At 43.7% G+C, this 23,713-nt stretch overlaps 1 protein-coding gene across 1 annotated transcript in view; it reads right to left on the bottom strand.

The window, feature by feature from the left end:
- The window catches only part of Dh31 (diuretic hormone class 2), a 135,825-nt gene that overhangs the window by 14,074 nt on the left and 98,038 nt on the right, over window positions 1–23,713 (bottom strand). The window contains exon 2 of the mRNA XM_053796292.2: window positions 11,854–11,947. Coding sequence (XP_053652267.1) covers window positions 11,854–11,936 — 83 coding nt within the window. The 5' untranslated portion in view covers window positions 11,937–11,947. The remainder of the gene's footprint in view (window positions 1–11,853; window positions 11,948–23,713) is intronic.

Below are 23,713 nucleotides of genomic sequence, written 5' to 3'. Positions count from 1 at the left end.
GGAACACCGCTCGTGACGCTTCCCCACTCTGGTTTCTCCCCATTTATGCAAACTCTCTGCTGCCTATTTGTCAACCATGCCTCTATCCAGGAAAAAATTTCTCCTCCTATTCCATGTGCTTTAATTTTCCTCAATAGTCTCTGATGTGGGACCCTGTCAAAAGCCTTACTGAAGTCCATATACACAATATCATATTCATTACCATGATCTACCTCCTCAAATACCTTAGTGAAAAAAGTTAATAAATTCGTAAGGCAGGAACGCCCCTTTGTAAAACCATGCTGAGATTCGTTGATTAATTTATGCTTTTCAAGGTGGCTACGAACTGCCTCGGCAATTATTGATTCCATAAATTTTCCCACTATGGAGGTTAGGCTTATTGGTCTATAGTTCGAAGCTAAGGACCTGTCACCTGTTTTGAAAATAGGTATCACATTTGCCATTTTCCACTTATCTGGCACCATGCCAGTTTGTAGTGATATGTTGAAAAGATTAGCCAAAGGTGTGCTAAGCTCCTCTTTACATTCCTTTAGAACCCTTGCATACAGTTCATCAGGGCCTGGGGATTTGTTAGGTTTTAATTTATCTATTTGCCTAAGGACCATGTCACTTGTGACCCTAATAGTGCACAGTTTATTATCGTCCTGTTCTACATAATTTATCATTACTGGAATATCGCTGGTATCCTCCTGTGTAAAAACTGAGAGGAAGTATGTGTTAAAAATTCTACACATTTCCTTATCACTGTCAGTGAGCTGACCCGAGGAACTTTTGAGTGGGCCTATCTTGTCCCTGATCTTACTTCTGTATACCTGAAAGAATCCTTTTGGGTTAGTCTTCGATTCTCTTGCAACTTTAACCTCATAATCTCTATTTGCTTTTCTAATTCCCTTTTTTATTTCTCTCTTTAACTGAATATATCGATTTCTTAATTGCCCCTCTCCTCTTTTGATTTGCCTATATATGCCTCTCTTTTGACCAATCAGATATTTTAATCTATTGTTCATCCATTTAGGATCATTTTTGTTTGATCTGATTTCCCTATTTGGAACATAATTTGACTGAGCAGCTAGAACTATGCCCTGGAAAGCATCATATCGGCAACCATCACCACCTACCTGACCCCTAGTCAGGTCATTCCAGTTCAGCCCACCTAAGTAATTTTTCAGTCCTATGAAATCAGCCAAGCGAAAGTCAGGGACGGAGACTTGATTGCCATTATTAGGGGAATTCCATGATATGTTAAAACTGAGTGATTTGTGATCACTCTCCCCAAGCTCATCATTAACCTCAAGATTATTAATTAGTGTTTCCCTACTGGCAAGAACCAAGTCAAGGAGGTTATTTCCCCTAGTTGGCTCTGTCACAAACTGTTTTAAAAAACAATCCTGGATCGTATCAAGAAAGTCACCCGACTCTAAATTTCCTGTCAAATTGCTCCAGTCAATCTGTCTATAGTTGAAATCTCCCATTAGCACAACATTTTCGTATGTAGATGCCTTACGAATTTCGTCCCATAGAAGTTTACTGCACTCCCTATCAAGATTTGGGGCCCTGTAAATCACACCCAAAATTAGTTTTTCTCGGCCCTCGAGAAGCTGTAACCAAACAGATTCAGTGGCTGACGCTTCTAATTTAATATCTTGTCTAACACAACAATTTAAATTGTCTCTGACATACATCGCTACTCCACCACCTTTCCTGTTGACCCTGTCAGTGTGGAATAATTTATAGCCTTGTATGTGACATTCAGAGGGCATCTCTCTATCTTTCAGATTGAGCCAGGTCTCTGTTATAGCAATAATGTCTATGTTTCCTGCACTTGCAATTAATCTTAGCTCATCTATCTTATTTCTAACACTCCTGCTATTAGTATAGTAAACCTTAAGGGAGCTAGTCCCTTGCTGCCCTCTGCTGTCCCCCTTTGTTTGCTGACCTGTTCTATTGTCTTTATTTATAACTTCATGCTGAATGCCTTTTATACATTTACTGTTTCCAACCCTAGTGTTGCAACCTGCTTGTTTCCCACACACACCCATACCTCTATCTTCCATCAGTTTAAAATCATAGGCATTTCACCAATGGCCTTCTCAATCGAGTCTGCAAGTGCTACCACCCCTGCCCCAGAGAGATGAACCCCATCCCTTGCATACATATCATGTTTGCCATAAAAGTTGTTCCAGTTGTCAATGAATGGGATTGCAAGTTCCTTGCAGTATCTGTCTAGCCAGCAATTTACACCAATTGCCCTAGACAACCATTCATTTCCTACTCCCCTTCTAGGCAAGATGCTACATATGATTGGGATCCCTCCCTTAGACTTAATGAAATCTATAGCTGACCTGTACTTATCTAGCAGCTCTTCTCTCCTACCCTTCCCAATATCATTTCCACCAGCACTGAGACAGATAATGGGCTTGTTCCCATTACCTGACATGATATTATCCAGTCTGTTGACAATGTCCCCAACACCAGCTCCAGGGAAGCACACTCTATCTCTCATCTTCTTATTCCTATTACAAAAAGCACGATCAACATATCTTACCTGAGAGTCACCAACCACAAGAATGCGCTTACCTTCATTAGCAGGGGCAGTAGTACCCTTACCTTCACTGGCCACTGAAGTACATTCATCCTGGAGAACAGAGAAGCGATTTCCTACCTTCAGATCTGCACTCTTAACTTTCCTTACTCTGATGCGCCTCCCATTACTGTGAACAACTCGCCACTTGTAGCAGGTGCTGGGCTGCACCTCACTGCTGGTAGCCGTTGCTACCACCCCACCAACAGCCTCCTCACAGTGAGAGACAGACTGCACCTCACTGCTAGAAGCCTCATTCCCCACATCTCCAACCACCTCACACTCTCTCCCAGGCCCATTGAGGTGGACCTTCAGCCTCCTAATCTCCTCCTGGAGAAGCAAGACCTCCTCCTTCAACTCTCCAACCTCAGCTTTTAAAACACTGTAGAAGCAAGCCATGCTTTGTAACCGTCCACGCTAATCCCCAAGCAGCTCAGGGTCTGTGACCTCACGTGACGACTGACCACTGAACACTGAACACATTAACACATTAACACTGTGGGTTAATGTTGGATATGTGGGTTAATGTTTGACATGTGGGTTAATGTTGGATATGTGGTTTAATGTTTGACATGTGGGTTAATGTTGGATATGTGGGTTAATGTTTGACATGTAGGTTGTTTGACATGTAGGTTAACGTTTGACATGTGGGTTAATGTTGGATATGTCGGTTAATGTTTGACATGTGGGTTAATGTTGGATATGTGGGTTAATGTTTGACATGTGGGTTAATGTTGGATATGTGGGTTAATGTTGGATATGTGGGTTAATGTTTGACATGTGGGTTAATGTTGAATATGTGGGTTAATGTTTGACATGTGGGTTAATGTTGGATATGTGGGTTAATGTTTGATATGTGGGTTAATGTTTGACATGTGGGTTAATGTTTGACATGTGGGTTAATGTTGGATATGTGGGTTAATGTTTGACATGTGGGTTGTTTGACATGTGGGTTAACGTTTGACCTGTAGGGTAACGTTTGACATGTGGGTTAATGTTGCATATGTGGGTTAATGTATATGTGGGTTAATGTTTGACATGTGGGTTAATGTTGAATATGTGGGTTAATGTTTGATATGTGGGTTAATGTTGGATATGTGGGTTAATGTTGAATATGTGGGTTAATGTTTGACATGTGGGTTAATGTTGAATATGTGGGTTAATGTTTGACATGTGGGTTAATGTTGGATATGTGGGTTAATGTTGAATATGTGGGTTAATGTTTGACATGTGGGTTACTGTTGGATATGTGGGTTAATGTTGGATATGCTGGTTAATGTTTGACATGCGGGTTAACGTTTGACATGTGGGGTAACGTTTGACATGTGGGTTAATGTTGTATATGTGGGTTAATGTTTGACATGTGGGTTAATGTTGGATATGTGGATTAATGTTGGAAATGTGGGTTAATGTTTGACATGTGGGTTAATGTTGGATATGTGGATTGTTTGACATGTGGGTTAATGTGTTCTTGGCCTCTCGGGTCCTGTCGTATCTACACTTTAATCTCTGCATGGAATCTCCTTTCTCACTACCTACTGTGTCTCATTTTTATTTCTCACTCGCCTTAATCAAGAGTTCATGTTTCTTGAGCATTTCTTACGTTCTTATCACGTCTCTCCTGATTCTTCCATTTTTTCCCAGGACAACTGAGTTCAGGTATCCTTACAATAATAATAATCTTTATTTCTACACGTACATGATACAACTTATACAGACCATAGCTGACACCGGTGATGTACTATATAGGAAGCCCCTGGATATGCAGAGAATTTCGGGCAACTTAGGTTAATCTTGTCCCCCAGGGTGCGACCCACACCAGTCGGCTAACACTCAGGTACCTACTTGCTGCTAGGTGAACATGGACAGCAGGTGTTAGGTAACACGCCCAAGGTTTCCACTCGTAGCGTGGATCGAACCACGGACACTCAGGTGTAAGATAAACCCAGTGAAAAGCAGGGGTGCAGTGAGTACAATAAGGAAGCAGTGTATCAACATTCGTGGTCCCAGATTATTCAACATCTTACCAGAAGATATCACAAACACTGCTGGGGCAAGTGTAGAGGTCTTCAAGAGGGAACTGGACAAGTATCTTCATCAGGTGCCAGATTAAGCAGGTTGTGATGGATACGTGGGGCTGCGGGCCACCAGCAGCAACAGCCTGGTTGACCAGGCAAACACCAGATTAGTCTGGCCCATGGCCAGGCTCCGTGAATAGAAAAGCTCTCGGAACTCATGAAAGGTATAAAGATAAAGCTAAGTGCACTACCAATTGAGCTTCAGAACTAAGCTAATTGTGAAATGCGGTCCCCATGAGACCGTGTAAGATATCCTCTGATCTGCAATAGCCTCTGTCCCGTGTCTGGGTATATCTTGCAAGATAACCAAGACGGGAAGGATAAAAGCCACAACACTTAGGATGGAACAGTTTATAAATAGGCTCAGACGCTGTTTCTGTCCGTCTTCAGTCATTACGATGTCCCTGACATTTTCAGCTTGTTATACTTGTCCAGTCTGATGCTTCCTCCCGGTCCATGACTCCATTCTTGAAGATTTTTTAATCTTATTTTAATGGCTTTTCAGTTTTCCACATCTGCTGCAATATACAGACCATATTTTTGTGCGTTATAGTGTCAGTGGCATCCCTCGAATCCAAGAATATGCAGTCTATCCATCACTGCTAGTCTATCTGCTACCCTGTCGTAGAGAGCCAGCATCCCGCGCCCTACCTTGATCAACTACTCACCCTCTAAATGCAGAGAAAAATAGCAGCAATGTATGGCATACTTTATCAAGCATGTAGGCAGCTGGACGGGCATGCTGGGGTGTATATTAATCTCCTGGTCTCCCTCATCCTGAGCTACTGGCTTGTGTGGGAGTAGCTACGATGTGTTACACACACACACACACACACACACACACACACACACACACACACACACACACACACACACACACACAAACACAAACACATACACACACACATAGGGTGATAACTATCTAGTGATGGAGGTAATTATTTTAGGTCAACCTCGACGATATACACAGTCCAATGAAACCAAAAACACACCAGAAGGCTGCATATATTATTCTGTATTCCGTAATTGGTTCACTATCTCTAGAAAGCGCCTGACCAGCACTAAAAATGGTTGTAATTATATTGAAAGAGGTGGCCTGGTAAGCCAGTGGAAGGCCTCGGTCAGATGACCAAAAGCTGCAGCTGTGGGTCATCTTGTGACTAAGACCCGCGTCGGGAAACACTTATCCTGTTTCCTAACAAAACCTTACCTAAACTGTTATCCACCACCAACAGTCTAGTTAACCAGGAGTCAAGTAAGAAAGCCTAGTCTTACACCTAGATTTTAGACTATCAAAACCCACGAAATAAGTCCTAATTATATACAAACTACATTTTCTAAAGTCTAAAACAATGGAAATTCTCTTTGTCTAAGTGTTTTTACACATGCTGGAAAATCTCATATAATTATATGCACGACATAGCCCACAAATTTCATTCTGTATAATTAAACTTAACCTAAACACGAAATATATACCAGCGTTGCGACCCCCAGTATATACACTAGGAGGTGATTTGTTAATTAGTTTTAAAGCCTTTTAACTATACGAGGGCCATTAAGAGTGTGACTATTTAACACCGGTCAAGAATATTTTAACACCATTAAAAACAATATAAACTCTAGGTATATACATTCTGAGATATTTACCTGCCAAGTATATATACACATTAATATACTTATTAAAGGATATATGGAGTTAATATGCTTATTAAAGTATATATGAAGTAACAATTACGCAGCTCTAAATATATAATAAACAATTATACTCTAGGCGTATAATGCATTAATATAATTTGTATAATTGTGCAATAATTTTGAAAGTTTCTAGTTTTGTTGTGCTTGTGTTGAAGACTAATGAGATTATATTAATGCTATAATTTGTGAAGGTCTAATAATCTTTTTTTCTGTAAATATTGAATATGAAAGAAATTTAATATTATGTTTAAACACCAAGTTGAGGCACTAGTCAGAGTATTATCTCTACTCTCTCTCTCTCTCTCTCTCTCTCTCTCTCTCTCTCTCTCTCTCTCTCTCTCTCTCTCTCTCTCTCCCTGTCTCACTTTGTCTCTCTCCTTCATCCATTTTTTACAAGCACGTTGTTCCTAGTTCATGCTCTCGGACATGCAAATAAGATATTCCACTAAAATAACATCAGTGATCTCGTAAATGTTTCTCTCACCAGTAATAAATAATAATAATAATAATAATAATAATAATAATAATAATAATAATAAAAAGTAATAGACTAAATCATCATAATAAAATAATATTAATATAAATTTATTTTGTTTATTATTATTATTATTATTATTATTATTATTATTATTATTATTATTATTATTATTATTATTATTATTATGGCCGGGAGAGTACCGGCGAATAAAATTATTATTATTATTATTATTATTATTATTATTATTACCTCAATATATAATGGAAGGTGTTTTTATTTTCTTTCATTAGAAAAAGTAAGTAGTTATAATCATAACTATAATCTTTAATGGTTAAGCCAGTGGAAGGTCTCGGTCAGATGACCAAAAGTTCCAGCTGTGGGTTATGATATGACTAAGACCCGAGTCAGGAAACACTTGTCCTGTTTCCTGACCAACCTTACCTCAGTGTATTTATACCGAGCTTATCCCTCCATTAGAAATTACAGTATTCTTGACTGGTTTCAAGACCCTCGTATGGTCGATAGGCTTTAAATACCATTAATAAACTAAAATAATATAATTATTATTATTTTTATTACTAGGACCCGCGTCAGGAAACACTTGCCTTGTTTCCTGACGAACCTACTTACCTTATTATTATTAAGAGCTGAGGTCAAGCCTATGTAATCTGTAAGAGGCTGAAGGTCGTCAGGAATTTAAACTCTCCATAAGGATTATTAACAAGGTTGGAAAAAGTCACGACTGGAGGCGGTATGTTGCCTCAAAAATATCAGTGAGAGGCTACATGAAGCAATCATAACTTTAGCTAATCCAGCTATAAAAATTAACAGATCCTAACTTGGGTGAAACAAAGCTCCTGGAGATGATATAAAAAATCTTTGAGATGTTGAGTGTTGGTTAAGAGTTGAGTGTTGGTTACAGAGGCTGGGATGGTTGGGATAAATAACACTGGAGACGTGTTGCAGAGGCTGAGATGGTTGGGATAAATAACACGGGAGACGTGTTACAGAGGCTGGGATGGTTGGGAAATATAACACGGGAGACGTATTGCAGAGGCTGGGATGGTTGGGAAATATAACACGGGAGGCGTGTTGCAGAGGCTGGGATGGTTGGGATAAATAACACAGGAGACGTGTTGCAGAGGCTGAGATGGTTGGGATAAATAACACGGGAGACGTGTTACAGAGGCTGGGATGGTTGGGAAATATAACACGGGAGACGTGTTGCAGAGGCTGGGATGGTTGGGATAAATAACACGAGAGACGTGTTGCAGAGGCTGAGATGGTTGGGATATATAACACGGGAGACGTGTTGCAGAGGCTGGGATGGTTGGGAAATATAACACGGGAGACGTGTTGCAGAGGCTGGGATGGTTGGGATAAATAACACGGGAGGCGTGTTGCAGAGGCTGAGATGGTTGGGATATATAACACGGGAGACGTGTTGCAGAGGCTGGGATGGTTGGGAAATATAACACGGGAGACGTGTTGCAGAGGCTGGGATGGTTGGGAAATATAACACGGGAGACGTGTTGCAGAGGCTGGAAGGGTTGGGATATATAACACGGGAGACGTGTTGCAGAGGCTGGAAGGGTTGGGATATATAACACGGGAGACGTGTTGCAGAGGCTGGAAGGGTTGGGATATATAACACGGGAGACGTGTTGCAGAGGCTGGAAGGGTTGGGATATATAACACGGGAGACGTGTTGCAGAGGCTGGAAGGGTTGGGATATATAACACGGGAGACGTGTTGCAGAGGCTGGAAGGGTTGGGATATATAACACGGGAGACGTGTTGCAGAGGCTGGAAGGGTTGGGATATATAACACGGGAGACGTGTTGCAGAGGCTGGAAGGGTTGGGATATATAACACGGGAGACGTGTTGCAGAGGCTGGAAGGGTTGGGATATATAACACGGGAGACGTGTTGCAGAGGCTGGAAGGGTTGGGATATATAACACGGGAGACGTGTTGCTCTCAAGATATCAACAATAGTGTGCGTTTTAATTATTCTTCCTTCGCTTTTTTCTTCTGCTTTGTCTTCTCCTTCATCATCTTTCTCTCTCTCTCTCTCTCTCTCTCTCTCTCTCTCTCTCTCTCTCTCACACACACACACACACACACACATACATACACACACATACACATACACACACACACTAACACACACACACACACACACACACACACACACACACACACACACACACACACACACACACACACACACACACACACACACACACACACACACACACACACTTCCTTACTCCGGTTATTAAATATTCATGTTGACTGATCAAATATACAGTATATGATAATGGTGTTGCAAGTCTTGGCTGATAATTCTGAATACTGTTATGTTCCCCTCCTTCTTTTCTCTTATATTGTGTGTCTGTGTGTGTGCTTACAGGGGTCGAATCTCAGCTCTTGGCCCCAATTCTACAGTGGCCCCTACTGGGTTCACTCTTATTCTGGTTTCGAGAGCTTTCCCGTACCTATTCTTAAAGCAGTGTATAGATCCTGCCTCTAACACTCCACTGTCCAGGCTACCCTTAGAATGAAGAAATACTTCTTAACATCCCAGTGATTCATCTGTGTTTTCAACTTTCCAGTTGTGCCCTTGTGAACCTGTTTCCCGCTCTCGAACACTCTGTCCCTGTTTACCCTGTCAATTCCTCTCATTATTACTTTTACCTTATCTTAGTACTGAGAGGAATTAATATGGTGGACAGGGACTGATCGTTCGAGGCGGGAAACAATTGAGAGTTGAAAATTCAGTCACAGGATCGTAGGAAGTGGTAGTGTACATGTATATAATAATAATAATAATAATAATAATAATAATAATAATAATAATAATAATAATAATAATAATTTCTACAAATACATGATACAACATAGACATGGGTATGTATGTATATAGGTATATATGTATGTGTGTATGGATACATGTATGTATTCGACTAAGTTCTGTAAGGCTAAGCTCTAGCTCCCGTACCAGATTAATATATAAAAGCAACATTAGTGGTCACAAATGATGCAAATACACATGAATATATGTTTTAAATGTATGAATGATTAAGTCTGGGTGAATGTGAATGTGTATAAAAGGAATGGAAAACATTTGTATAAATATTTCCACTAGAGATGAGCGTTTGACATAACTAGGCTGGGATTTATGTGTTTTTTTGGGTGTTTTAAAAATGTATATATATATATATATGTTTTTATAAACATAAATGTGAGATATTTTTTATGGATATAAATTATAAAGTTTGGTGGAGGAGAGAGAGAGAGAGAGAGAGAGAGAGAGAGAGAGAGAGAGAGAGAGAGACAGCATCCATCATGTGGGTGTTTGAAGGTAATAAATTTTACACATACACCCGCACACATACACATACATACACATATATATACATATATACATACCGACCACACTAGAGCAAGAGGTACAGGTGAGGTGTCACTCTGGGCCTTAAAAATCATGCATGAAAGAATGGCTTTATTTTCCGGCATATAAGGCGCACAACAGAAGTATCATAAGGGTAAAACAGTAATCGCTGTCAAGGGTTAATTACCCTATTACTTGACACTAAAACCTGACCCAGAACCTAAACTTGACCCTGACCTTGAGCATATAAGACGCAGGGGGATTTTCCAAGATTTTTTTGGGAAAAAAGACGCGTCTTATATGCCGGAAAATATGTGAGTGATCACCTCTGGATTCTCTCCGAGACTTCATTAAAAAATAAATGATCTGATGAGTGGAAAGTAGCAATTACTGAGCCAGTATTTAACAATTAGAATATTGAAGATTTTCTGAACATAACTAACAACTGTAGGCAGTTAAATAACTACAAAATATATAAGAAATATTTAATTGGATAAATCCCTTAGAGGGTAATTATTTTTAGTTTATTTTTTCGACATATTAAATCCCGTTTATTCATTTTTTGTGAATCGTTATGAGTTATAGAAATTCTGTAGAATCGACAGGGTGAGAAAGTTGCGTTAATTTTGCTGATAATAAGACACTTAAGTGTGATTGCCTCTTCTGTTCCAGGACTGAGCTCCCGGAGCCCTTATCCGCAGAGTTCCAGCAACGCTGGTCTGGTAATGAATCCAGTCCACCTATCTGAGCCGTCAGCACTGTGCCTCCAGGCCCGGGTCTTGTTCATGTGGTGACCCAGCGACTTAGCATTGTGTCGCTACCCAGCTATCGGGAGATGGCATGCGAACAGTCATTAAGAGGCACGTAAGTACCCCCCGTCTTCTAATAACATGTTCATTTTTCCACTATAGTGTACCTTGTCCGTAATTACTATTACATTTGCTTTGTTTCGTAAGGTGAAGTCTGGGATCTTTCCTTAATTCGTGGTATAACTTATCATATCTTTGATAACAATTGTGTTAAAGAGGTCTGAGATGTGCTCAGACCTCTCCGCGAGAGAGAACCCACGGACGGCTTAAAACCAGTAGTAAACACGCACATGAGTTGATTCACGAACAGCGTAACACCATTCATAAGCACACAAGAGTTGGTTCACGGACATATTAGAGCCACTAACGAACCCGAGTGAGTTGATCAACAAGTTTATTGACTAACTAGAACCACTAACGAACCCGAGGAGTTGCTCAACGGACAAACTAGAGCCACTAACGAATCGGTAAGGGTTGATCTAAATTCAGGCCAACGCTACTACAAGTTAATTTGTATAACAATGGGATCTGTCTGCCAGATAATTGACCGTTACATCTTTCATGTCAAAACTATCCCGAGGACTGGCTGGGGTGTATAGTTCTATATATTCACCTACTCTGACAATATGGACAAGTCCAGTTAACTCTCCAAACACACACCCACATTTCCGCTGCGTATTGTGGTACGGCTGGACTTTGGGAGTGGTTAACACACTAGCCTGTGAGTTGGGTTCAAATCCCACCCGTTCCCTAATATGTTTGTAATTGTGTTATGATTTCGTGAGTCGAAGTGGATGGAGATGTGGGTTGGACTTACCTGTTGAGGGTGGCAGAAGAGACAGTGGACACCAAGACAAGGGTCACCAGCAGAGACACGAACACCGCCCCCGTGCTGTTCATCTGGCTCAAACCTGTGGAGAGTAAGGACAAATTCAGTGACCTAACCAAAACCTCACCTTTCCCAGCACATCTCGCTCACCTCAAGAGTGCTTGTGGGCCTTAGACTCATTCACCACAGTGAGTCACACACTGACTCGCCTTCCTCACATTCTTCTATACCCTGGACACTAAAACTTGTGCAACTGATAGCAGTGAACTAGCAGCAGCAGTGAGATCAGTAGGAGCACCCACTAGGGTGACCTGGGTGTTAGCAGTGAACTAGCAGCAGCAGTTAGATCAGTAGGAGCACCCACTAGGGTGACCTGGGTGTTAGCAGTGAACTAGCAGCAGCAGTGAGATCAGCAGGAGCACCCACTAGGGTGACCTGGGTGTTAGCAGTGAACTAGCAGCAGGAGCACCCACTAGGGTGACCTGGGTGTTAGCAGTGAACTAGCAGGAACAGTGATAACAGAACCCATACAATCATGTAGTGACAATTCTAGGGGAAGGAGGGAGATTCTGCTAGTTCTACTCCCTCCCTTTTAAGACTTCGTTTCTTCTACTTTCCCTATTCCTGCAGTTAACCACTTATAAATTACTCTCTCCAACCTAGCACTCCCTCTCTCCCTTCATTCCCCCCTTTCCCTGGCCACTGCCACTCTTTCCTGGCCAACCTCTCTTCCCTTTGGCCAATTTCCCCACGGTGACAGTCCCCTTGGTGCCTCCCTTAGTCCCCAGGGGGTCTAGCTAGGGTTATTGGCTAAACTTTTGCAGGGCAGCCGCGTAAAAGTGGCCTGGGGAGACCTGGGAATACTTTGTACCAGCTCGATCCTTCTGTGTGGAGGTTGTTCCATCCTTCTATGTGGAGGTTGTTCCATCCTTCTATGTGGAGGTTGTTCCATCCTTCTGTGTGGAGGTTGTTCCATCCTTCTGTGTGGAGGTTCCATCCTTCTGTGTGGAGGTTGTTCCATCCTTTATGTGGAGTTGTTCCGTCCTTCTATGTGGAGGTTGTTCCATCCTTCTGTGTGGAGGTTGTTCCATCATTCTGTGTAGAGGTTGTTCCATCCTTCTATGTGGAGTTGCTCCGTCCTTCTGTGTGGAGGTTGTTCCATCCTTCTGTGTGGGGGTTGTTCCATCTTATGTGGAGGGTGTTCCGTCCCTCTTATGTGGATAGGCTGGGATAGAGAGAGGTAAGAGGGTGAGAGAGAGAAAGAGAGAGAGGAGATACACCTGCTTGTGAGATAACGTACTTACGTCCCGCCTTAAAACTAATTAAATAACGCGAACACATGTGAGTATTGACCTAGACGTGTGTCAGTGGTGATGACCTCTCACCTGTGATGGCCCCTCACTTGTGATGACTCTCACCTGTGATGACCCCCTCACTTGTGATGACTCTCACCTGTGATGACCCCCTCACTTATGATGACTCTCACCTGTGATGACCCCCTCACTTGTGATGACTCTCACCTGTGATGACCCCCTCACTTGTGATGACTGTCACCTGTGATGACCCCCTCACTTGTGATGACTGTCACCTGTGATGACCCTTGACCTGTGTTGTCGTGGGTGGAGAGGACAAAGACGCAGTGGTACTTATTATCGCAATGGGATATATCATCAGTGAGATGCTGCTCTATTCTATGTGATAGTTACACAGTGGGAACAAAAGCTAGCTTTGTACCTTGTCATAAAGCTAGCCATGTACCTTGTCATAAAGCTAGCTATGTACCTTGTCATAAAGCTAGCTATGTACCTTGTCATAAAGCTAGCTATGTACCCTGTCATAAAGATAGCTATGTACCTTGTCATAAAGTTAGCTATGCACCCTATCATAAAGCTAGCTATGTACCCTGTCATCAAGTTAGCTATGTACCCTATCATAAAGCTAGCTATGTTCCCTGTCATAAAGCTAGCTATGTACCCTGTCAACAAGTTAGCTATGTACCCTGTCATAAAGCTAGCTATGTTCCCTGTCATAAAGCTAGCTATGTACCCTGTCATAAAGTTAGCTATGCACCCTATCATAAAGCTAGCTATGTACCCTGTCATCAAGTTAGCTATGTACCCTATCATAAAGCTAGCTATGTTCCCTGTCATAAAGCTAGCTATGTACCCTGTCATCAAGTTAGCTATGTACCCTGTCATAAAGCTAGCTATGTTCCCTCTCATAAAGCTAGCTATGTACCCTGTCATCAAGTTAGCTATGTACCCTATCATAAAACTAGCTATGTTCCCTGTCATAAAGCTAGCTATGTACCCTGTCATAAAGTTAGCTATGCACCCTATCATAAATCTAGCTATGTGCCCTGTCATAAAGCTAGCTATGTTCCCTGTCATAAAGCTAGCTATGTACCCTGTCATAAAGCTAGCTATGTACCCTGTCATAAAGCTAGCTATGCACCCTGTCATAAAGCTAGCTATGCACCCTGTCATAAAGCTAGCTATGTGCCCTGTCATAAAACTAGCTATGTATCCTGTCATAAAGCTTGCTATGTTCTCTATCATAAAGCTAGCTATGTACCTTGTCATAAAGCTAGCCATGTTCCCTGCCATAAAGCTAGTTATGTTCCCTATCATAAAGCTAGTTATGTTCCCTGCCATAAAGCTAGTTATGTTCCCTGTCATAAAGCTAGCTATGTTCTGTTATGTTCCATCACACAGGATGGGACACATATGAAGTGTTGCAATATGTCATCCTGAGCTGGGAGACTTCAGTAGTGTCATCCTGAGCTGGGAGACTTCAGTAGTGTCATCCTGAGCTGGGAGAATTCAGTAGTGTCAGTCTGAGCTGGGAGACTTCAGTAGTGTCAGTCTGAGCTGGGAGACTTCAGTAGTGTCAGTCTGAGCTGGGAGACTTCAGTAGTGTCAGTCTGAGCTAGGAGACTTCAGTAGTGTCAGTCTGAGCTGGGAGACTTCAGTAGTGTCAGTCTGAGCTGGGAGACTTCAATAGTGTCAATCTGAGCTAGGAGACTTCAGTAGTGTCAACCTGAGCTGGGAGACTTCAGTAGTGTCAACCTGAGCTGGGAGACTTCAGTAGTGTCAACCTGAGCTGGGAGACTTCAGTAGTGTCAACCTGAGCTGGGAGACTTCAGTAGTGTCAACCTGAGCTGGGAGACTTCAGTAGTGTCAACCTGAGCTGGAAGACTTCAGTAGTGTCAATCTGAGCTGGAAGACTTCAGTAGTGTCAACCTGAGCTGGGAGACTTTAGTAGTATCAACCTGAGCTGGGAGACTTCAGTAGTGTCAATCTGAGCTGGGAGACTTCAGTAGTGTCAGTCTGAGCTGGAAGACTTCAATAGTGTCAACCTGAGCTGGGAGACTTCAGTAGTGTCAACCTGAGCTGGGAGACTTCAATAGTGTCAACCTGAGCTGGGAGACTTCAGTAGTGTCAACCTGAGCTGGGAGACTTCAGTAGTGTCAACCTGAGCTGAGAGACTTCAGTAGTGTCAACCTGAGCTGGGAGACTTCAGTAGTGTCAAACTGAGCTGGAAGACTTCAGTAGTGTCAACCTGAGCTGAGAGACTTCAGTAGTGTCAATCTGAGCTGAGAGACTTCAGTAGTGTCAACCTGAGCTGAGAGACTTCAGTAGTGTCAACCTGAGCTGAGAGACTTCAGTAGTGTCAACCTGAGCTGGAAGACTTCAGTAGTGTCAACCTGAGCTGGGAGACTTCAGTAGTGTCAACCTGAGCTGGGAGACTTCAGTAGTGTCAACCTGAGCTGGAAGACTTCAGTAGTGTCAACCTGAGCTGGGAGACTTCAGTAGTGTCAGTCTGAGCTGGAAGACTTCAATAGTGTCAATCTGAGCTGGGAGACTTCAGTAGTGTCAACCTGAGCTGGAAGACTTCAGTAGTGTCAACCTGAGCTGGGAGACTTCAGTAGTGTCAACCTGAGCTGGAAGACTTCAGTAGTGTCAACCTGAGCTGGAAGACTTCAGTAGTGTCAACCTGAGCTGGGAGACTTCAGTAGTGTCAACCTGAGCTGGGAGACTTCAGTAGTGTCAACCTGAGCTGGGAGACTTCAGTAGTGTCAACCTGAGCTGAGAGACTTCAGTAGTGTCAACCTGAGCTGAGAGACTTAAGTAGTATCAACCTGAGCTGAGAGACTTCAGTAGTGTCAACCTGAGCTGGAAGACTTCAGTAGTGTCAACCTGAGCTGGGAGACTTCAGTAGTGTCAACCTGAGCCGGGAGACTTCAGTAGTGTCAACCTGAGCTGGGAGACTTCAGTAGTGTCAACCTGAGCTGAGAGACTTCAGTAGTGTCAACCTGAGCTGGAAGACTTCAGTAGTGTCAACCTGAGCTGGGAGACTTCAGTAGTGTCAACCTGAGCTGGGAGACTTCAGTAGTGTCAACCTGAGCTGGGAGACTTCAGTAGTGTCAACCTGAGCTGGGAGACTTCAGTAGTGTCAACCTGAGCTGGGAGACTTCAGTAGTGTCAACCTGAGCTGGGAGACTTCAGTAGTGTCAACCTGAGCTGGGAGACTTCAGTAGTGTCAACCTGAGCTGGGAGACTTCAGTAGTGTCAACCTGAGCTGGGAGACTTCAGTAGTGTCAACCTGAGCTGGAAGACTTCAGTAGTGTCAACCTGAGCTGGGAGACTTCAGTAGTGTCAACCTGAGCTGGGAGACTTCAGTAGTGCCAACCTGAGCTGGGAGACTTCAGTAGTATCAACCTGAGCTGGGTGACTTCAGTAGTGTCAACCTGAGCTGGGAGACTTCAGTAGTGTCAACCTGAGCTGGGAGACTTCAGTAGTGTCAACCTGAGCTGGGAGACTTCAGTAGTGTCAACCTGAGCTGGGAGACTTCAGTAGTGTCAACCTGAGCTGGGAGACTTCAGTAGTATCAACCTGAGCTGGGAGACTTCAGTAGTGTCAACCTGAGCTGGGAGACTTCAGTAGTGTCAACCTGAGCTGGGAGACTTCAGTAGTGTCAACCTGAGCTGGGAGACTTCAGTAGTGTCAACCTGAGCTGGGAGACTTCAGTAGTGTCAACCTGAGCTGGGAGACTTCAGTAGTGTCAACCTGAGCTGGGAGACTTCAGTAGTATCAACCTGAGCTGGGAGACTTCAGTAGTATCAACCTGAGCTGGGAGACTTCAGTAGTATCAACCTGAGCTGGGAGACTTCAGTAGTATCAACCTGAGCTGGGAGACTTCAGTAGTATCAACCTGAGCTGGGAGACTTCAGTAGTATCAACCTGAGCTGGGAGACTTCAGTAGTATCAACCTGAGCTGGGAGACTTCAGTAGTATCAACCTGAGCTGGGAGACTTCAGTAGTATCAACCTGAGCTGGGAGACTTCAGTAGTATCAACCTGAGCTGGGAGACTTCAGTAGTATCAACCTGAGCTGGGAGACTTCAGTAGTGTCAACCTGAGCTGGGAGACTTCAGTAGTGTCAACCTGAGCTGGGAGACTTCAGTAGTGTCAACCTGAGCTGAGAGACTTCAGTAGTGTCAACCTGAGCTGAGAGACTTAAGTAGTATCAACTTGAGCTGAGAGACTTCAGTAGTGTCAACCTGAGCTGGAAGACTTCAGTAGTGTCAACCTGAGCTGGGAGACTTCAGTAGTGTCAACCTGAGCCGGGAGACTTCAGTAGTGTCAACCTGAGCTGGGAGACTTCAGTAGTGTCAACCTGAGCTGAGAGACTTCAGTAGTGTCAACCTGAGCTGGAAGACTTCAGTAGTGTCAACCTGAGCTGGGAGACTTCAGTAGTGTCAACCTGAGCTGGGAGACTTCAGTAGTGTCAACCTGAGCTGGGAGACTTCAGTAGTGTCAACCTGAGCTGGGAGACTTCAGTAGTGTCAACCTGAGCTGGGAGACTTCAGTAGTGTCAACCTGAGCTGGGAGACTTCAGTAGTGTCAACCTGAGCTGGGAGACTTCAGTAGTGTCAACCTGAGCTGGGAGACTTCAGTAGTGTCAACCTGAGCTGGGAGACTTCAGTAGTGTCAACCTGAGCTGGAAGACTTCAGTAGTGTCAACCTGAGCTGGGAGACTTCAGTAGTGTCAACCTGAGCTGGGAGACTTCAGTAGTGCCAACCTGAGCTGGGAGACTTCAGTAGTATCAACCTGAGCTGGGTGACTTCAGTAGTGTCAACCTGAGCTGGGAGACTTCAGTAGTGTCAACCTGAGCTGGGAGACTTCAGTAGTGTCAACCTGAGCTGGGAGACTTCAGTAGTGTCAACCTGAGCTGAGAGACTTCAGTAGTGTCAACCTGAGCTGGGAGACTTCAGTAGTATCAACCTGAGCTGGGAGACTTCAGTAGTGTCAACCTGAGCTGGGAGACTTCAGTAGTGTCAACCTGAGCTGGGAGACTTCAGTAGTGTCAACCTGAGCTGGGAGACTTCAGTAGTGTCAACCTGAGCTGGGAGACTTCAGTAGTGTCAACCTGAGCTGGGAGACTTCAGTAGTGTCAACCTGAGCTGGGAGACTTCAGTAGTATCAACCTGAGCTGGGAGACTTCAGTAGTATCAACCTGAGCTGGGAGACTTCAGTAGTATCAACCTGAGCTGGGAGACTTCAGTAGTATCAACCTGAGCTGGGAGACTTCAGTAGTATCAACCTGAGCTGGGAGACTTCAGTAGTATCAACCTGAGCTGGGAGACTTCAGTAGTATCAACCTGAGCTGGGAGACTTCAGTAGTATCAACCTGAGCTGGGAGACTTCAGTAGTATCAACCTGAGCTGGGAGACTTCAGTAGTATCAACCTGAGCTGGGAGACTTCAGTAGTGTCAACCTGAGCTGGGAGACTTCAGTAGTGTCAACCTGAGCTGGGAGACTTCAGTAGTATCAACCTGAGCTGGGAGACTTCAGTAGTATCAACCTGAGCTGGGAGACTTCAGTAGTGTCAACCTGAGCTGGGAGACTTCAGTAGTATCAACCTGAGCTGGGAGACTTCAGTAGTGTCAACCTGAGCTGGGAGACTTCAGTAGTGTCAACCTGAGCTGAGAGACTTCAGTAGTGTCAACCTGAGCTGGGAGACTTCAGTAGTATCAACCTGAGCTGGGAGACTTCAGTATTGTCAACCTGAGCGGGGAGACTTCAGTAGTGTCAACCTGAGCTGAGAGACTTCAGTAGTGTCAACCTGAGCTGAGAGACTTCAGTAGTGTCAACCTGAGCTGAGAGACTTCAGTAGTGTCAACTTGAGCTGGGAGACTTCAGTAGTGTCAACTTGAGCTGGGAGACTTCAGTAGTGTCAACCTGAGCTGAGAGACTTCAGTAGTGTCAACTTGAGCTGGGAGACTTCAGTAGTGTCAACTTGAGCTGAGAGACTTCAGTAGTGTCAACTTGAGCTGGGAGACTTCAGTAGTGTCAACCTGAGCTGAGAGACTTCAGTAGTGTCAGCTTGAGCTGGGAGACTTCAGTAGTGTCAACCTGAGCTGGGAGACTTCAGTAGTGTCAACCTGAGCTGGGAGACTTCAGTAGTGTCAACCTGAGCTGGAAGACTTCAGTAGTGTCAACCTGAGCTGGGAGACTTCAGTAGTGTCAACCTGAGCTGGGAGACTTCAGTAGTGTCAACCTGAGCTGGGAGACTTCAGTAGTGTCAACCTGAGCTGGGAGACTTCAGTAGTGTCAACCTGAGCTGGGAGACTTCAGTAGTGTCAACCTGAGCTGGAAGACTTCAGTAGTGTCAACCTGAGCTGGGAGACTTCAGTAGTGTCAACCTGAGCTGGGAGACTTCAGTAGTGTCAACCTGAGCTGGGAGACTTCAGTAGTGTCAACCTGAGCTGGGAGACTTCAGTAGTGTCAACCTGAGCTGGGAGACTTCAGTAGTGTCAACCTGAGCTGGGAGACTTCAGTAGGACGTTGGGGATATCATCAACTATGTCAACTCCCAGAATTACCTTCCAGCAGAGCTGGAGTTACCATCACTCGGGAACTACCATCTGGAGTTACTATCACTCGGGAACTACCATCTGGAGTTACTATCACTCGGGAACTACCATCTGGAGTTACTATCACTCGGGAACTACCATCTGGAGTTACTATCACTCGGGAACTACCATCTGGAGTTACCATCACTCGGGAACTACCATCTGGAGTTACTATCACTCGGGAACTACCATCTGGAGTTACCATCACTCGGGAACTACCATCTGGAGTTACTATCACTCGGGAACTACCATCTGGAGTTACCATCACTCGGGAACTACCATCTGGAGTTACTATCACTCGGGAACTACCATCTGGAGTTACCATCACTCGGGAACTACCATCTGGAGTTACTATCACTCGGGAACTACCATCTGGAGTTACCATCACTCGGGAACTACCATCTGGAGTTACTATCACTCGGGAACTACCATCTGGAGTTACCATCACTCGGGAACTACCATCTGGAGTTACCATCACTCTGGAACTACCATCTGGAGTTACCATCACTCGGGAACTACCATCTGGAGTTACTATCACTCGGGAACTACCATCTGGAGTTACTATCACTCGGGAACTACCATCTGGAGTTACTATCACTCGGGAACTACCATCTGGAGTTACCATCATTCGGGAACTACCATCTGGAGTTACTATCACTCGGGAACTACCATCTGGAGTTACCATCACTCGGGAACTACCATCTGGAGTTACTATCACTCGGGAACTACCATCTGGAGTTACCATCACTCGGGAACTACCATCTGGAGTTACCATCACTCTGGAACTACCATCTGGAGTTACCATCACTCGGGAACTACCATCTGGAGTTACTATCACTCGGGAACTACCATCTGGAGTTACTATCACTCGGGAACTACCATCTGGAGTTACTATCACTCGGGAACTACCATCTGGAGTTACCATCACTCGGGAACTACCATCTGGAGTTACTATCACTCGGGAACTACCATCTGGAGTTACCATCACTCGGGAACTACCATCTGGAGTTACCATCACTCGGGAACTACCATCTGGAGTTACCATCACTCGGGAACTACCATCTGGAGTTACTATCACTCGGGAACTACCATCTGGAGTTACTATCACTCGGGAACTACCATCTCTCAGGATAGCCTATCCACATACACAGCAGAAATGGAATATATTGTGAAGATATATTCCCTTCATCACAGAGCGAGGTGACAAAAATTACGTATAAAATAGGAGAGAAAAGGGAGAGGGGTTGAAGGCATTTAAAACTACATTATATATGTTGAATAATGCGTGTGTACGTACACAAGGAAACATTGTAGCAGTAGCCTCTCCATATTTTAAAACTACATCGTGTGATTTACAATACTTATGCTCACTAGCTTTTTTTTTATTATTAATGCTTGATGAGTGGGTTGTTGTGTTAATAATACGTGATGAGTGGCTATGTATTGATAATGCTTACTGAGTGGTTTTGTTATTGATAATGGTTGATGATCTGTTGGTGTTAATGCTCACTCAGTGGTTTTGTTGGTGTTTTTACTTGCTGAGTGGATCCGTTGGTGTTTATGCTCACTGAGTGGCTCTGTTGACCTTTATACTGGTGAGTGGATCTTTTGGTGTTTATGCTCACTGAGTGGTTTTGTTGCTCTTGATGCTGTTTGAGTGGATCTGTTGGTGTTAATGCTCACTGAGTGGCTTTGCTGCTCTTTATGCTTGCTGTTTGACTACATGTTAACGTTCACTGAGTGACTTTGTAGCTCCTTATGCTGGCTGAGTGGCCTATTTGAAGAGAGATAATAGCCGTGAAGAGTCATTCAGAAGAGAATTAATTACCTCTAACGTTATCTCTTATCTCATAAAGGCTGGGTGCCACCCGTGTGTATCTCACGCACACACACACACACACACACACACACACACACACACACACAGAGCTACACACACACACACACACACACACACACACACACACACACACTCACACACACACACACACTCACACACTCACACACACACACTCACACACACACACACACACACACACACACACACACACACACACACACACACACTCACACTCACACACACACACACACACACACACACACACACACACACACACACTCACACACACACACACACACACACACACTCACACTCACACACACACACACACACACACACACACACACAATGATAAAGCTCATGGAGTAGGGAGTGGACCTAGTAGCAACCAGCTAAGAGGCGGGGCCAGGAGCTGTGAATCGACCCCTGCAATTACAAATAGGTGGGTACACGCACACACACACACCTGGCGATCAGGGTGTGACCTCTGAAGTTTGCCGCAGATTGGCACTAATATTAGACAGAAATTGGCACTGTTCCCAGATTATGGAAAACCAGGGAGTGTTCGACCTCAGACAGCTCTCCAGGGCAGTAATTGGCACTGCCAGAACAAGGTGATTGCCTCGTTAGAGCTGAGTCCCTTTGTTTGAGACACGAATGATGATATCAGCATTTATAATAATAACAATAATAATAAGAATAATGAAGTAGAGAGATATGGAGAGAGAGATAGAGAGAGAGAGAGAGAAAGAGAGAGAGAGAGAGAGCTGTTATCCTACCTCTGCTGATTCCTAAGCCCAGACTTATCTAAGATGTCCATACTAACAACCTTCCAAGGATGCCACCTACAGCATTGAACTATCACCCAGGTGCCTACCTACTGCTAGGTGAACAGGGGCAGCAGGTGTAAGGAAGCTTACTGTTTCCACACGCCCCAGGATCGAACCCGGGTTCGTCAGTTGTGAGCTAAAGGCACTACCATCTGAGCTACGAGTAGCTTTCAAAAGAACGAGTTAGACTGCATGATGAGTGAGAATGGATGGATGTGAGAAAGACCTGCCTAGCATGGGCCAATAGACCGTTGAATCTAACGGCTGTAAAGTCTACGGATTTTACCCATACAATTTCAGTTACTATTACCGAACTAGTAATGGGATTTATTGACTTAGATTAAGTGGGTACTCTCTCTCCCTTCCCGTGTAGCATTCTCACCTTGCTTATGTATCATTCTCACCAGGTGTTCCATCAGTTAACGCCGTCAATAAATGAATTATCACCAGTTCAAAACATTTATCCACGCTAGCCACACTCCATGTAAATGTTGTACAGAACAATGCTTGGAAAAGCTGTGTCTTTCTGCCATATTTGATGACGGGAATTGTTGACAAGTGTGGTGGAGAGAGACTTGCTACAGAGGAACGATGTTTCGCCCTGGTGACTTGTTACAGCTAAATACTAAGATTCATGGGTTGATAAAGCTCTGTATAAAGTGAAACATTAACTAATAAAGCTCTACACAGAGCGAAACATGACTTGATTAAGCTCTATGTAAAATAGAATATTGTCCCAAAGAAATTACAAGGTGAATTTAGTTCCTGTTAAAATTTAGAGTGAATATAGAATTTAGAGAAAATTATTCTGTAAAGCTTGAGGAGTCTGCTGCCTGAGAGGTCAGCGCTGTGTTCAGCTCACAAGCGAAAGCACACGGGTTCGATTCCTGGCTAACCAAACGATAAATACACCGTACATGGAATAACGAAGTGTCTATTTCAGTGTATATTTTACAACGTATATATTACGCTGAATTTATGGGCAAAACTAAAAAAAAAAAAAAAAATGGCGGCCAGTACTCGTTCAATTCTGTGTATAACAATATCTTGTTTTTAATTTTGTAACAGACGCGATCCATCTCGCCTTTTCATTGCCTCTGGTTGAAAAGAGTTCAAAACAATATGTGGTATTTTTTCACAGCTGGGAACAAAAGTTAATTTTCGAATGTCATACAGACAATTTGGAGCCTTGTTCAGTTTTGAGGCGAGAACCTGCACTGTAGTTTACACACACACACACACACACACACACACACACAC

This window comes from Cherax quadricarinatus, chromosome 83, assembly GCF_038502225.1.
Source record: "Cherax quadricarinatus isolate ZL_2023a chromosome 83, ASM3850222v1, whole genome shotgun sequence".
In the NCBI taxonomy this organism is placed as follows: domain Eukaryota; kingdom Metazoa; phylum Arthropoda; class Malacostraca; order Decapoda; family Parastacidae; genus Cherax; species Cherax quadricarinatus.
This window is presented reverse-complemented; position numbering and strand designations above follow the sequence as displayed.